General features: G+C 38.0%; 1 protein-coding gene across 3 annotated transcripts in view; it reads right to left on the bottom strand.

Moving 5' to 3' along the window:
* Positions 1 to 17,578, bottom strand: part of RFX3 (regulatory factor X3) — a 277,032-nt gene that overhangs the window by 93,323 nt on the left and 166,131 nt on the right. For all 3 annotated transcript variants that reach the window (XM_064490242.1, XM_031449784.2, XM_031449782.2), the window contains one exon: positions 628 to 886. In XM_064490242.1, coding sequence (XP_064346312.1) covers positions 628 to 886 — 259 coding nt within the window. The remainder of the gene's footprint in view (positions 1 to 627; positions 887 to 17,578) is intronic.

The following is a 17,578-nucleotide window of genomic DNA, read 5'->3' as shown; positions in this document are numbered from 1 at the left end:
AAAACTACGGCAGGATTATGGAAAAGGGCTACGTGAACTTGATTCAAATCTTCAGGCCCCCTTTACATGAAACATCTAGAAAATCAATCCCATGGCTACTTTAGCTAGGTGGTCTAAATGATTATTCTCCTTCTACTCAGATGAGGTAAAACTGGAAAGCCCTGGTTACAGAGTTTGATTATATCAAATTCTGCACAGATTTTTATTACTATTTCTATGACAGCATTTTAATGCATTCAGATATCTTGTGTCAAAATAAATATGTTTATTAAATTTTTAAAACTTGAAAACAGAAATATGTAGTTGGGTTCCTAAGATATTATTTGGTCATACCTACAATCAGAGGCAATATAAATGTTTTTCATTGGCATCACCTAGATCAGTGCCTCCCAAAGGTGTCCCTCTGGTAGAATGCAGAATGACTTTACATATGGCGTATGGGTAAACACTGTACATTTTACTATTTACGTATGGATTTTAACACACGTTAGAAACAATTACATGCTAAAACTGCTCAACACATTCCTGCCCCAGCCCACAGTGTTGGGTTTTTCTCTCTAAAGAGGGACGTGTACAACAGAGGCTACCAAGACGCTCAATTAAACAAATAAAAATTCGGATACTTACTGTCGCTGGGGAAGCCCGCGTGGGATGTGTCACGGAGTGACCAGAATTCTCCATGGAATTGCCGATCAGATAGGTTCCTCCAGAGCTGCTGATGAGCTGTCCTCCCGTGACGCCCATCTGAATCCCGCCAGTGCCCACCATACTGTGGGACGAGACCACGGTAGTCACCTGTGCAGAACTCCCTTGAGTATCAAAGTAATTCCCTCCCGTGTTCTGGCTGTACATCTGCGTTTCTGTGTAAGGGTAAGTTGTTGTTCGGCTTTAGAAGAAGAAGAAAAGAAGAGAGACACTTATATCATCTTACTTCATTTTTTCTAGTGTGAATATAAATTTAAAATATGTCAGTTAGCTCAGCGTTTGGAACATGGTTGAGTATTTTGTGTGAAACTTCATTCCCAGAAATAGCTGGGTTTAACTCTCCAGGAAAGGTACATTTCTTTAATAAGTACTTCAACACCTTCTGTGCTTTTCTGTGCAGACCTCAGCTGGTTGGTAACCGTCAGCGTACAGACAAGCTCAAGTCTCTCCCTCCAATAAATCCTGCTGCCTGACTTCTTCGGTTTCTTACAGAACTTCCTGCAAATCCCAGTTTCGGACTGGCTGGGATCTGGAATGACTGGGGGCTGACAAGTCAGCTCCCCGTGCTACTTGACACTCCTGGGTGACTTGCACTAACCTCCGTGAGTAAGGTAGTTTGCATGGATCTTTCTGGCCACCAGAAGGATCTTGAGCAAAGAGTTCACTTACCTTCAACCCTAAATCCTTATCTCTGTTTCTTTACACTCCAGCTTCTCCTTAATGAAAGGACTATGTCACCTCTTCATGTCCTTACTTTCTGCTTCCCGACAACTGCAGTCAAGCTCCTGCCCTTAGCCTTTCCTTGAAAGTGCTTTTAATAAGGTCACTTGTGACCACATCTAAATACCAAGCTAAAAGGCTGCCGTCAGTCCTCATCTTTCCTGACCTATCTGCAGTAGGACACTGTTGACCACGCATGTTGCCCTTTCCCTCCTTTTTCTGTTCTGATTACGCAGCTTGTTTGATTGATTTTTAATTTTCAATTGACTATAACATATTTTAACCTGACTTTTGCTTTTAGTTTTTAGTTTGAAACTATTATGAACTCACAAGAAGTTGCAAAAATAGGAGAGGTATGAAATACTTTCATTTTAAACATTCAAATATCGAATTAAAATTCCCAGTTCTTCTGTCAGTCTCTTCAGCACCAGATCCCAGAGCTAGCCAGTACTGACAAGTTGGTGTAGATGTTTGCAGACATTTTCTATACATATACAAGGTCTTTCTGTTTTAACCTCTCTTGTTCATTAGTTTTCATGGCATTTCTTTTTCACTTTTTACTTTTTTTAACCACTACCTTTCAGGAAACTTTTGGAGGCTCCATTTTTCTGGCATTTTAAATATTGGTGACTTCTGAGATCTCCATTTTTAGCTCCTATTTCTTCTCATTTTTATTCAGACCATATACCTTTATCATACACTATGTGACCATATACATGCTCACAGGAAACAACTTTACATCAGCTGACATCTCCACTCTCTACTTTCTAGTTATACCTTAGTAAGTCTAAATCTAGGTTTCTAACACCTGGTTATCTCTGCTAGGGAATCCTCTGATACATGGGTAGTCTCAAATGTAAAATTTAACATATGACTAAGAAGGAATTCTTCATCTCTCTTGCTCTTTTCCCAATATCCCTCCCCTCAGCAGACAGCAGGACCACAACCCTCAGTTTGGAAATTATTGCTGACTCTCTCCTTGTTCAGTCACTACATCCTACTAACTTTACCTTCTGAATAATTCTCCATTCCATTCTTGTATTCACTGCCTTAACTCATAATGTTCTCCATTATAACTGCCTTCTAGTTAGTTTTCCTGCCTCTATGTGGGCTCTCTTCCAGTCCATCTTCAACTTTGCTGCTAGGGTTATTTTTCTAAAATGCAAATATGAAAATAAAACTTTTCTTAAAAACCTTCCCATGATTTTCCCTCGCCTCCAGAGGAAACTCACAACCCTTGACCTACCTTATGAAAACCATCAGGGCCAGTGCCTCACGATCTCTGGACTTGGTACCAGCCATGTCCTCAAGTGCTTTCTACACTCACACCACACTGACATTTCGTTGGTCCCTGCAAAGTCCCATTTTCTCTTGCCTCCCTGCTATACTGCACAGGGTTTCCTCTGTCTGGTAGTCCTTTATATTTTTCTTCAACTTTCTTCTTTTGTCTAAGTCATCCTTAAACTCTCAGCTCAAGCATCACCTTATCTCAGAATTACTCTTCTGCACCCCTGCCCTCTGTGGCCACTCCTCACAGGGCTGTCATGTTCTGTTCTCTGTACTTTCGTAACACCTTGTGCATACCTGAAATACAGCTCTCAACAAGCTGTTATTTCCTCTTGTCTTCACACTCCCATTAAGTTATGTTTTATTCCCATCTGTACCCTCAACACTTAACACAGTTGCTGCTACACAGCGGGCACACTAATCAGCAAATGAAATGTGATTCTATTTAAAAGTTTATTTGGCATATTGGATAGCTTTGTAAATTTCTAAAACATAAATCCTTTTTTTTGTAATGTTAAAACATGAGAAATGATGCTAAACTATTCCAAGATTTTTCTATATTATTTAAAATAGGTTATTTTAACCCATTACAAATCACATTTATAATATAATTTCTAATGTAAATTTTAGTAAAATAATAAGAGTGCTCTCAAAGTATTCCACATTGGGTAAAGTTACCGCTTCCCAGAAAGAGCCACCACAGATCCAGGTATAAATTTTAGTCTCATGTGATGACAAAAGCAACAACTTCATAGCGAACTTTTTTTTTTTTTTTTACAGAGAGAAAAATGCCATTTAAAACACACAGTTCTTCTCATTACTGTTGTCCTTCAGTTGGAAATCTCATGTGTTTCTTTCATTATGCCTTTATTTAATAGAATAAAACAGCCATGTTGGTTTCAAATTTAGGTAAAAAGAAAAATGAGGTTATTTTAATTTATGTCTGCTAAATATGACAGTGACCCTATTTAGCTGTGCTTAAAATAATACAACCTGATGTTGGTATTTAAGCAGAGCCAAGGAAGGTGTACAAATAGATACAGGACAGTAAGAGCGTTGACAGACGCAGGACATGGTGCCAGCCTTCCTTTTCACAGTCTGAACAAAATGCTTAAGCACGCCTCGAGTAGTAAGTTGACTTTACACGGAAAACGTAACAATGACTATCGACAGCTAATATTTACGGACCATTTACTATGCAACAGGCACAATTTTGTGTGCTTTTCACGTGTTAATCCTCATTACATTCTATAAGTGCTGTTATAATTTCTATTTCTACGGATAAGATGTATACTTAAAAGTTTAAGTAGGTTGAACAGCTTCGTCCGAAGTGTACAGCTGATAGTAAAAATGGATTTGGAATGTGCACTTAGCCCAAGCTCCCAACCATCCTGTCACATAAGAACTTAACTTTTTAGATGTGTGTCAGTGATACTTGTGAATGGCTATCGGGGAACAGCCCTAACAGGTGGTACCGGGAATGTAGGAACTTACTGTTGCCATCTGGGAGTTCCTTACACCCCAGCTTCGTGTTTACTAGCATCACACCACTTTCCTCTCTTACTCAGAATGGGATCTGTGGAAGATGCACTTGCAGTGCAAAGAGAGATGGGAAAGGCAAGACTACTTCAGAAAGTACCAAGCATCGCACACTTAGGGTTTAGAAGTTCTATGATCATGGAAGTTGCAATTCTACTGTAAGAGAATCATTCCAAGGGATTTAAATCACCCCATCTTTTGGGCATGACTCCTTTATATATTTAGTCCTCACTGAACAACAGTAATGCAAACATATGCATCATGGATATACAAAATGTCTATCTATAGCCCTTAAGTCAGCATAAAAATGTGGCAGCAAAGAGCTTTGATTTTCACACTACCTCCTAGTTGGAGATGATTCATTAGCTAAAAAATGAGCAAAGAACAGGGAAGAGTGAAAGTCACTAAAGAGTATGCCTAATCCATAAACTATGCTCATTACTCAATCATGACCCACGGGACTGGGGAGAAGGCTTGGCTATGTATAAACACACTCTGGGGGAAAGACTGGCAATTTCTAGCGGAAAAAAGACACAATTATTTTAGGAAACAAGTGTCACAAATTGTTGGTGAATTTGTTTCTGGCACATATACACTTGCAATGGGAAAGAGAGGAGACTTTTAAACACTGGACTGGGTAATAGAGGCAGACCATGATGTCCTTAGTCATTGTTCTTTAAGGGTAAGAAGATGAGCATTAACTCATTTGCTGGAGATCTGTCTGGGGCCAGAGCCAGAGTCATACACAGATAATTCCCAAACGTCTTTTCGATTCTAAATGCTCTAAGCTCCTGAATAAATGCTGAAGAATTTATGTTAAATACAAAAGAAGCACCAACAGTAAAAATAGTTCTTTCTCAGGTACCAGAAATGACTCTTTAATTCTGATACCTAAGATTGCTTGTCTTTTATATTACATAATAAATGCATGCAAGTTATTGCTTGTACACTATTTTCCCCAGAAATTTCCAAAACATACGCTCAAGAAAATTACTCAATTTTTGGCATATTACATGGAAAGCAGCTAACTATTTCTGGATGGTACACTCCTGAAACAGCTAAATTCCCAAGCAATTCTGTGCACATTTGAAAGATGCTGCTGTGTTCCTTTTGTTTGTTCTGTATTGATTGCCACGGATTGTTATGACAATGTGTCGTATCATTCCACAGCAGAAGAGAAATCTTTCCATTGTTCTGTATATGTACACAGTAATGAATGTGGGTACATAGATATGTGCATACTTGCTGACAGAAGCTTCTTCACTGCTGACTCTATTATAAGGTCCTAAGGAAACGTCAGGACCCTGATCCACCGAATTCACACTTTTTTGTTTTCTTTATCTTCAGGTGTCTTATCCACAAGTCCAGATATATAGTATCTCTAAATTATATGTTTTGTATTTTACCCAGGTCTTGACTATCCTCCCACCCATGAGCTAATCAGCTACAAAATGAAGTAATGGTATGAAAATGGCAAATTAAAGAAATAAAATATCTTGCAGATTTCATACCATAAAATTTATTATGAAGACAGAACACAGTAATGCATTCATCATTATATTATCTTACATCGGTACAATGTTTTATTGCTTTCCAGCTACTCTGCACATATTCTTTGAACAAATATTTACTGAGTTATCTATGCTGGCACCTAGAATAAAAGGAAGAAAACATACATGACCTCTACTGTCATAAGGGCTATATCACATAGGGGTAGGTGGTCAAAAATAAGAAAGGAAATAAGATAATTAGAAATTTTTCTAAGTCTATGAAAGAGGAAAATAGTATATTAAAGTATAATAAATGAGATGGTGTGTATTAGATAAGGTAGTCAAGGAAATGTTATCCCCAAAGAAGAGATACTCAGGTTGAAACTAAAAGATGAAAAGGAATCAGTCTTACGGAAAACATATCATGAAGACAGTGGACTATGTGCAAAAGCCACAACACAGGGAAGATCCTGGAATCGAGGAAGAAACTAGGAGTCTAGAATGGTTGGTTAAAACGAATGAGAAGGACATAAGAAATGAAGTTTAAAACGTAGGTAAAAACGAAACATGTAAGTAGTGTAAACAATTTTTTTAAACACTGTGGGTCATGATCCACAATTTAGTGGGTCACCAGAGCATTAAAGAGTGAGACTGCACTAGACTAGACAACACCAGAGCATAGTAACTCTAGCAAGGATAAGAATTATTTTGAGAAACGTTATTTCTATCATATGTATATACGGTGTGTGTGTACACACTGTATGTGCATGTGTGTATTTACCTGAATATAAAAATGTACTTCTCACTTTCCCATTGAGGATGGTTCAAAAAGCTTGAGAGGCATCATAACGGACTATGGCAAGAAGTCTGGATGCTGGTTTAAGCTGGGATGGGAGTATGCAGGCATACGTAAGGGGAGGCAGGGGATTATTCCAGCCAGAGAAACAACCCAAGGCCAGAGAGGTAACAGGCAAACATGAGAAAGCGGAGTGGGGGAACAGGGCACAAGGCTACAGACAAGTCATGTCAGATGACTCTGAAACACATTCACCAGACATAATGACAGGAGGTGATCCAACTGCAGGGTGTTTCCAGGTAGTGATGGCAACGTATGTCTGACTGGACTATTCTGAGGAAATACGAAACTAAAGGCAGCCAGAACAAACACGTTTTAAATATTTTCAAAAAGCTTGGTAGCTAAGAGAATTTGGGTACTGGGGAGAACTGTTGTTAGAGATAGGGGATACATTATTTCACTTAATCTGCATTAAGTGAATCACAAAGGTTAGGAATTGACCCCTCCTGGACAGATGTGATCCGAATTCAGCGGCAGCAGTGGTGGGCAGCGTGGGAGATGGCAGTGGTCCTGGGTGTCCTTACTGGGTGACTTGTGTGGTGTGGTCTTGTCTATGGTCTGGCTGCTCTCTAATGATGCTTGTACCTGTCCTTTTTCAGCCTGATTCTCCAGACTTCCTGGAAATTCTGAATCACAAATAACTTTCAGTAAATTCTTTGTTTTACTTAAGTAAGCCAGACCAGATTTCTGCTGCTGGAAACCAAGAACTCTGCCTTAAACAGTCTCCCATTATGAAATTTTTATGTGAGTCACCAAAACCCTGCAAAGAAGTAGCTAGTTTATTTGAAATCTTCAACAAACTGCATTCATGTAGTATATAATCTCTGGTTGGCTAGCATATCCTACTTTTATGAGTTCTGAAACATAACATCTCTTGAATGCTGTAAGTCAGACTGAAGGCAGAAGATTCAACAGAAAGATGACATTTCCATTTTGTGAAAGACACCAAAGGGGAAAACACTAATTCGGAAAGGAATTCAAGTGACTTGACATAAGTGGTTATTACCTAAGAATAAAAAACAATAAATTAAATATAAAGTCATAAAAACTAGAAACACTAGTAAAACACTTGCTTGATTTAAATTCAGCAGACAGACTCATTTCTGCTCATTTCAGCTGCTAAAACAAGAAGTAAACAGTAAAAGCATTTACTGAGCTGTCGCCACAACAGCGGGAGGAAATGCAAGAATAAATGTTAAAAGTCAGTAAGTAATTCTTGCAATAACTAATTGAGCTTTCTTATTCATATATGTTGATAACATACAGAGTAGTAAAATCATAAATTTAAATTATCATGACATAAAGATATCTGGACATTTACAATTTACTTTGCATTTCAATTATTTGTATATTGTAAGATGTGGTTCTCACTCTTTAGTGCACATCAGAATCACCTGAAGGGCTTGTTGAAACACAGATTGCTGGATTTCACTCCCCAAATTCCTGATTCAGTAGAAAAGGGACAGGGACCAAATGGTGGCATTTCTAACAAGGCTGGTATTTCTCATTTCTGCTGCTGATCTGAGGAACACACTTGGAGAACCACTTTACTGGAGGATAATAAAAATGGGAAGCCCAACTTTCATAGGAATAAGGAAAAAAAAAGTGCTATTTCACAGCTATTAGTTCTTGTAGTCTATTTGAGGTTTTCAAAAAGGCAAAGTTTACAGTGGCAAAAAGTTTTATATTCTGGGGCATCTAGCCATGAAAGCATTACCAAAATTTCCATTCATTGCTAGAATGGTTCTTGAAGCACACCCAAAAGGGTGCACAGAACACGAATATCCACAGGCCATTTTCCCCTGACAACAGAAGGCAGGGAAGTGGATATAGACTTAAAGCAACTCTGGCAGAAATGACATCACAAAAGATTTTGATCCAGGGTGACTGGTCTAAGTTTACAAATAAGATTAGCTGGGCTAGATCATATGGTGTTATATTTTTAATTCTTTGAAGGACTTCCATACTGCTTTTCATAATGGCTGTGCTAATTTACATTCCCACCAGTAGTGCAGAAGAGTTTCTTTTCCTCTGTATTCTCTCCAATATTTATTATTTCTTGACTTCTTGACAGCAGCCATTCTAATAGGCATGAGGTGATATCTCGTTGTGGTTTTGATCTGCATTTCCCTGATGATTAGTGATGCTGTGAACTTTTCGTGTACCTGTACGACATATGTATGTCTTCTTTGGAAAAATGTCCCTTCTGGTCCTTTGCCCATTTTTTAATCCAGCTATTTGAGGTGAATTTTGTTTGGTTTGGTTTTTCTTTTTTTTTCTGTTTTGCCATTGAGTTGTATGAGTTCCTTATATATTGTGGATATTAAACACTTATCAGAAAATGGTATGCAAATATATTCTCCAATTTGGTAGGCTGTCTTTCATTTTGTTGATGGCTTCTTTTGCTGTGCGGAAGCTTTTCAGTACGATGTAGTCCCACTTGTTTATTTTCACTTCTGCTGCCTATGCTTGTGATAGCAAATCCAAAAATCATTGCCAATATCAGTGTCAAGGAGCTCACTTTTTATGTCTTCTTTTGCAGTTTTACAGTTTCAGGCCTTACATATAAGTCCTTAATCTATTTTGAGTTAATTTTTGTAAGTGGTATAAGATTGGGGTTCAATTTCTGCATGCGGATGTCCAGTTTTCCCAACACCATTCACTGAAGAGACTGTCCTTTCCCCATTGTGTATCCTTGATGCCCTCGTCAAAGATTAGCTGACCCTCTATGCGTGAGTTTATGTCTGTGCTCTCAAATGTTTCACTGATCTGTATGTCTATTTTAGAACTACCGTATAATCCAGCAATCCCTCTTCTGGGTGTATATCTGAAGGAAATGAAATCAGTATCTCAAAGAGATATCTGCACTCCCATGTTCAGTGCAGCATTATTCACAATAGTCAAGACATGAAAAACCCCTTAGGATGAATAAGATATAGAAAATGTTACACACACACACACATATAGTGGAATATTATTCAGCCATTTGCAACAACATGGATGAACCCTGAGGGCACTATGCTAAGCAAAATAAGTTAGATAGAGCGAGCCATCACTGCATGATGTCCCTCATATGTGGCATATACAAAAATCAAACTCAGAAACAGAGAGCAGAATGGTGCAGGGGCTGGGAGCAGGGAAAAATGGGGGGATGTTGCTCAAAGGGTACAAAGGTATAAGTTCTGCGGATCTAATGTAGAGCTAGTGACTATAGTTAATAATACTGTATTGTATACATGGGAAAAAAAGAAAAACTGAACAACCATATACATGCACGTAAGTTCAAAAATGTTTTGTACTGGAGAAAAACTATCTGTTAATACTATGTGAGTAGCATCAATTCAGTTTCATTCATTGTTCCTTGCATATGATAAAATTACCAAGTAGCCTGCTCCTATGTCTCATCTGTCATTAAACGCTATTCTTTATTTAACTCAATCAACAAATGCAGATTGAGCACTTATACATGACTGTTGAAGTATCAAAGAGAGAATGGGGAGCAAACGTGGTACCTCCCCACATCAAAGTTACCTTCTAGTAGGAGAAAAGGCCGAAGCTAGATAAGTTAAAAATGTCAAGAATGACAGATAGTCCTAAGTGTCATGGAAGAATTATCCACGGAGGGGAAATTTACACAGAGAAAAGGCCATACAAAAAAAAATGGCCAATAGTAAGACTGAGGAGGATCCAACAAGAGAGGAAGAAAAGAGTAGAAGAGTGAGTCAGACAGACCAAAAGAAGACAGCGATTCAGGGATAGAGTGGCTGACTAGCCGACTGCTAGAGATAAAGAAAATTTAATCTAGAAGAACGTCTATTAGATTTAACAACTGGAGGTCACCAGTGACTCTGATAAGAGCAACTTCATTGAAATGTGGAGAAAAAAGCCAGCTTGGAAGAGAAGGAATATGAGGTCAGTCCTGAGAGGATTTACTATAAAGAGGACCGGAGAAACCAGGTACTTGTTAGAGATGGATATGTTGCCAAGTGGGACTTTGGAAAATGGATCTAAGTGTTAATTCACGTGTGTATGTTGCTGAGGCCAAAGCAGGTGCTAAGTCCGGGCAAACAGGTGGTATGCCCCACACCGGAAGTCAGGCCTGCTGCTGAACTGAAGGCAGTTTGGGACCTTGGAGCACTCCCTGCAGGCAAGTCTATCAGTCTGACTCCTTCTGAGGGACAGACTAAGAACTGCTGGGCTTGTCTCCTCTAGAACCTTCTGGTCATGACAAAGCTCAGTCTTTGTGAACCAGCCTTAGGCTTTATACAGCTGGGGGTCATACTCATATCCTGAAGGCTTTGGTCACTTGTGAAGCACAGTAACAATGATTCCCAACCTTTTCAAATGCATACTCCCAACAAAGATTTCTCACTCTAGCTTCCAAATATTTGTTCAAGCAGAGATTTTTATAACTTTAACTTGTGCAGTTAGTTTTATAAGAGAAACTATACTAAAAGAGAATATACTTTTCCAGATAATACGAATCACCCCACTTTCTCACTTTCGTTGCTCCCTCCCCATCCTGAACCTGACCCAGTTATTAATTAATGCTTTTAATCTATTAATCCCCATTTTGCAGATTAGGAAATTCAGGGGCAAATATGTTATTTGCCTGAGGTTATACTGTAGTCGGGAGAAGGAATGATACTTGAACATGGGTCCCTGAAGTTCATTTAAGAAAATTAATAACACAACTTGGCACATGTGGATTTCCTTGAAATTTAAAGAAATGATGAGGAAAGGAGGAGAAAATTTAAAGGTCAAGATTTTTTCAACTGCTATCATGTATAATTATTCTGGACATTAAGCTACTGGATATGAAAATATCACAGAGCAAATTGCCCTTAATGTACATCATTAAATTCTATGAATGGAAAATATTAAAAAGATATATAGACAGGGCAGTCAAATAACAGCCTTTTCTCTTGGAAGCTATTTAACTAAAACACTCAATGCTGAAAATTATTAAATATGGAATTTTTACATATTCTATGAATATCCAAAGAACATTCTATAGTCCCCAAAAATTTAACTATAAAAGTACGAGTTTAAAAAAATACAAGAAGAGATTCATATGAACAAAAGACTCAGTCTTAGAGTCATCAGTTATTAAATAAAATACATGTTTAACTATTATCTATAATAAGACATACAATAATACAATAGCAAAATGTATAAAATTTACTAAAGATGTTTGTGACTGGCCAGCCCTCCTCCCCAGCCCCCCAAGTAACTCATGATCAAAAGACCATTACCTAGATCACTGGAAAGGAACACGTGTTGAGGGTCAGAAAATATGAATTCTAGACACTAACTAGCTGGGCAAATTATTGAACCTCTGCGGGCCTCAGTAAACATCTGTAAAGTGGAAGTATTAGAATAAATGATCTCCATGACTTTCACAATTCTGACATCCTGAGAAGTCATATTTGAAAGCCCTCCATATTTGGAGCGGTGGGAATTTTTATGTGATTAATGAAACAAGCTCTTTGCTGATTATAGAGGACCCTGTGCTCTTTTCCCCCGAAATGGTAGTTCTCTCTCCAAGAGCTTTCTAAGCCATCAGCCATATACTTCCTGAAATCCAAATGGCAAGCAAGTTCATAAACCAGATCCTAAGCCAGTCTGAATGCGTGTATCAGTAGAAGCATAAATGAAGAAAGTATCCTCTCCATCTCAATTACAGAAACACCATACGATTTCTGCTCAGCAAAGAACACTTAAATGATAATAGGAAAGCATAATTTTACCTGCAAATCCCCAAACTTACTATTTCATGGAAAGACAAAACAGGAACTTAAAAGAATATCCCTTTTAAGGTTCTTGTCATTTAAAAAGTATATGGAAAGGATAACTGGATGGCTTCAGAAAATGCACTAACTATACGATTTTCAAGAAATGACTATTTAAAAAAGTGAGTCCTATACACATTTATGGATTTTGAGTAAATCTAATCAATGTCAATATATTAATAATGTACCACCTCCCAAAGTATACCATGTGATGTTACCAAATATTATTCCAATAAGAGTTCTGTGGTTTAGCTTTTAAAACACTGCACTTCTTCCCTAGAGGATTTCTCAGAGCCTTTAAGAAACTAACAGAAATTTAGAGTCCTCAAAAAAGTTCATGCAGTGTTTTCTGGCTTGAGTAACCACAGAATTCTTTTATGGGACTAACATCTTATGAAACACAGTTTGGTAAATTCTCTACTGGGTTTGATGAGAAATCTATTTTTTAAACAGGAAGATTATGAGAATGTTTCTACCAGTCAAGTCTTACTGCAATAGATACCCATACAATGAACACTGTGACATTTTAAAACATCGATTGTCTCTCAACAGTGGACAAGCTTCAAAGAGCAGTTGATAGAAGAAAATCCTTTACAACTATAAAAGTTTTCTCAAAAAAGATTTCTTAATTTGGACACACAGTATGATGTTTTTATTTCCACTTTGACTAATATGATGGAGTACGTGTGGGAAAGTAGGAGTCAAAAAAGGAGTGGGAGAAAGAAAAAAAATCATTATATTAAAAATTACTTAGCTACATCAAGAAATTTCAATTGAATTAGACTCTCTCTACATGCTATGCAATGTTTCCCATCTGGTTTAATTATAATATTATAAATGATTAGAGATCATAAATTATAAGAATCTGTAGCAATGGACAAGACTATGATCCAGCTCATTAAAAATATTCTTGGAAAAACTATTGCCAGGAAATACACAAATGTGGGTTCCTACAGAGGCAATGATAAAATAAAGAGGGGCAAGAATCAATTAGGTTATTTTCTCCCTTGAGTAAAAAGCTATTCTACGCCAACACCAGCACTGGAAAGCAGTCTCCATTGTGCAGCTGAAATATGTGTTCCCCTACTGACTCACACTGTTAAGCCTGTGATGCTCACAGTCATTGTCCATATTCCATATGCACAGCGAGAACCAGGTAAACACTTTGGTATCGTCAAATTATAATGATTACACATTTTCACAAGTGATGACACACATCTACGAGGGCTGTATCACCTCTTGAGCGAGACCCCGTGCATTATGGCTACTCGACACGTGGCTGCTGGTGACAGGAGCACCGGTGAGAGCCAGTACTTACTAACCATGCACAGGCTGTAGGCCATGTACTGAGTGCTTGAAAGTTCATGATGAAGACTGGCATCCCAGTCTTTAATTTCTGGGAGTATCATTAGCAAAAAGCATTTATTACCACACAGAAGTGGGAATCTGACTATGACCCAAGTCAGGGATCAAACGCTAGCTGGTTATTAATTCAGTGTGGTGGAACAGAAGAATATGGCATGCTCCTTCCTAACACACATGGAAGTGTATCAAATAAAAAGAGGGAGTACAAAGACTCTAAAATGAACTTTGGAGACAAAAATTGTACATAGTTAAATGTCAGCACTACAAAATTACAGAAAGATTGGAATAGCTTAAGCTGAAAAAAATTTTTTTGCTATATTTGAAAAAGAATGTTCGTAGTCCTCTAGCTACTAAAATTTTGAGTGTAATTCATGGCAACACAATTTTTTTTTAGTAAATATGAAAATGATGCCACAGAATCTTTGGTCAAAAGTTGTACTGAGATTGAAAGTGTAATGAAAGGTTTTTAAGGATGCATCTTCTCCATCTTGACCAAGGGTGCACATCTGTGACATAATTAGCTGGAGTAGAGGATACAATCTGGGCCCACACAGACCAGATCAAAGCTAATTGGGCTTTGTGGCAAATGAACTCATGACCTAGACCTCATTAGTCAAGATCTAACCAACTGAGTTTGTGGGCCATAGAAAATACATGTTGGCATGAGATATTTACTTTGAATTATTTCTGTACTTAAATGGGATCTATAATTTTAAAGAGTCAACTTTAAAGATGCTATTTTCCTAAGCTTTTGTGTATGAATGAATTCACTGATCTCACATTTACCTGCTATGTGGAAGACCCTAATGTCAGTGGTGAGGTCGTTTTAAAAGGCACAAGGCAGTATGCATAATTCAGAATTATAAATAGGCGAGGAAAACAAATAAAAAAAACTATAGCACATAATTTTACAGTAGTAACTAATGTTTATTGAGTGTTTACAATTTCTCAGATGCTACACAAGACACTTTTGATAAGCTATTTCCGTATTTCACAAATGAAAAAAGTGAAGCAAGTTGTGGATCTTTCATAAAGTCACATATTAGTAATCACTCCACTCTACCTTGGGTCAATGATAAATGACTGCGGTAGACACCATAGAGTTAACTCTCTCAATACCCATTCCAACTGTCCTTTTCCCTTGCCACTATCTACCATACAGAAATGAAAGCTACAAACTTGCATTTCCAGAGTTCTCTGCAGCTATTACTTTGTTACAGCTATGGGGATGAAATATAAACACAAAAAGAGCTGGGAGTGAGTGGGAAAGCCTCTGTGTGTGTGTGTGTGTGTGTGTGTGTGTGTGTAAACACATTCATATGTGCACACATATACACTACCCTCTTCTTCCACCTCTCCTCTTCCTGCTGTCTGGAACACAGATGTGCTGGTTGTAGCCAAAGCAGGTTTACTACCATACCAGAAAATCTTGGCCCTGATATGCCTGAGCTGCTAAACTGATGTCAGCAATAGACTAAGACAAAGTACAGTAGTAGATGCTTTTACAGGCTCATTTCCGGTCATCTTTTGGTAGATTAGCACTAAAGCTGGCTTAGCTGGTCTGAGTTAATCCTAATGGAAGAACAGGCTGAGGGAACTGAGCTTCGGTTCCTCCTCCAGTTCAGTTCACTCCTCCTTTGCTAAGAAAGCAATTTTTTCCCTACTACATAACCAGTTACTGTCTACTGCCCCTGCTCCCTAGAGATACATAGCACTCTGTGAGGCCAGAGATCGTCTACTGGAACAATTTCCATGGTACAATCCAGTCTAGCTAGAGAGATCTGCTTTATTGTCAGCTTGTAAGGTTTTCTCCAGTATGGCTTATTTAATATTTGCACCACATGGTGCTAGCTATTTGCACAATATGCTACCTCTGGATTTCTTATTACCTGACAAAAATCAAAGCCTTAATTTGTTTAAACTTCTGTTTGTCAGATTCCCTTGGATTCTCAGCTGATAGAATGCTGTAATAATATGTAAGATAAAATATTATGGAATAGTAGAGTGATAACTCAGCCCTCCAGAGGGTTCTGGTAAGGCTTTACCTAGGGTATCTCTGAACTAGGAGAACAAACGAGGTAGGAAATGGTACACGCTTGCACAAAGGCAGAATATGTAATGACTTTACTCTGGGGATCTGGTGACAGTTACACGACAGGCAGGGAGGAATCAACACAACGGAGTGGCCTCTAGCAGTGTCCCCGATAGCATAAAGGTCCACGTGGCAGGCACCTCTATTTTCTTCAGTGTAAATGTCAACAGTAGTTTGGATTTATAGTAGAAATTCCAAAAGCTGATTCCAGGAGGCACTGGCCCAATACAATAAACAGGTAAAAAAAATATTCAGTGTGTCTAAAATAGGTAAAGCATTATAGATTCACTAGAGCAACAGAAATTTATTGACCCTTTGTTCTGTGCCAATCACCCAAACAGATGTCAATAAAACAACATGACAACAGTTCTCATTCAGAGAGAGCTGTTTTTAGTATGAGAACTATGAACAAGCATTCACAGCATGATGGAGTGAAAGTCAGGGTAGAGTGCTGTCTTTACTGTACAGAGGAAGGATGAGTTAACTGCAAAGGAGAGCCAGGGTCTGTGATGTGTCAGTCTATAAAGCTATTATTATACTGGGTGTAATGGGCTGGGAAGGCAAGAGAGAAGGCAAAGAATGACATTCCAGCAGAGAAAGCAAACCACATGTCCAAAAATACAGAGGCATGAAATGGGAGTAGTTGGGAAAACAAGCACAAATTTGGTTGTTCCTCAAACAGGTGGAAAATGAAACTAGAGAGGTTGGAATGAGGAGAATGCGAAGGTCGAGAGCTGAATTTTATTTTAGAGGTAATGGAGGTTTAAAGGCAGTGGTGATGGAGGCATATTCAGCGACCAAAAGCAATAAGAAGAGACAAGTCAGGACCAGTGAAGAGCTTTCAGTTGTGTATCATCTACTGCATACCAGGCCCTGTGTTAGTTGCTTTCAATATATTGCCTTACAGTCTCACAACAATCCAGTAAGAGTAAGATTATTATCCTCCCACTTTCCAGGAAAGAATAATAAAGTTCAGCATAGTTAAGTACCTTGACCATGATTATAAAACTAATATTAATTAAACCAGGATTTTAAGTTGTTTAGTTATAATAGTAGGTAACAATAATTGCATGTTCTATGTATCATACACTCTTCTGGTATTAGATTTATTGCAGTAGAACAATAAAAACAACAAACAGATGAAAATCCCTACCCTCGTGGAGCTTACAGGTTGATGTCATGGGAATCTACAAAACTACCCAAGGAAAAGAGTAGGTGCATTAAGAAGAAAGAAAGCAGAGGTTATCAACCCGGGGCACACCAACATCGAAGGGAAGTCGGCAGAGAGTCAATGAGAGAATCTGAATTCATTTGAGGTAAACCCAGAGATCCAACAGATAGCAAACAAAAATCCAGGTGGTAAATGAAAACAAACCTGATGACATAATAGTTCTTCATCTTTTGTTTATAATAATAACCTGAATCTTAACCCAAAGTCGCTGAAAAACTCAAATGAAATAAATTTACATTATTGTTGATGCAAAGGAGACGGGCCGCGGGGAAGTGGGAGAAGGAGTTTAGACAGGCACTTTTACATAGAGTAAGTACCTCATTTAATAAATGCAAAAATCCCCTAGTAATATAGTTTTATATTAATTTACAGAAAACACATACACACAAAAACTTACCTTATTGATAACAACACAAAGTGTATGTCTGATAAGGTATTATTATAATATAGAAATCACCAAGGGGTGTGTTTTTCTCAACCTAGTGAAAACCACTAAAGGGC

The sequence above is a fragment of the Camelus dromedarius genome, chromosome 10 (genome assembly GCF_036321535.1).
Source record: "Camelus dromedarius isolate mCamDro1 chromosome 10, mCamDro1.pat, whole genome shotgun sequence".
NCBI classification, from domain to species: domain Eukaryota; kingdom Metazoa; phylum Chordata; class Mammalia; order Artiodactyla; family Camelidae; genus Camelus; species Camelus dromedarius.
Note: the sequence above shows the minus strand (reverse complement) of the source record. Positions and strands in the feature narration are given on the sequence as shown.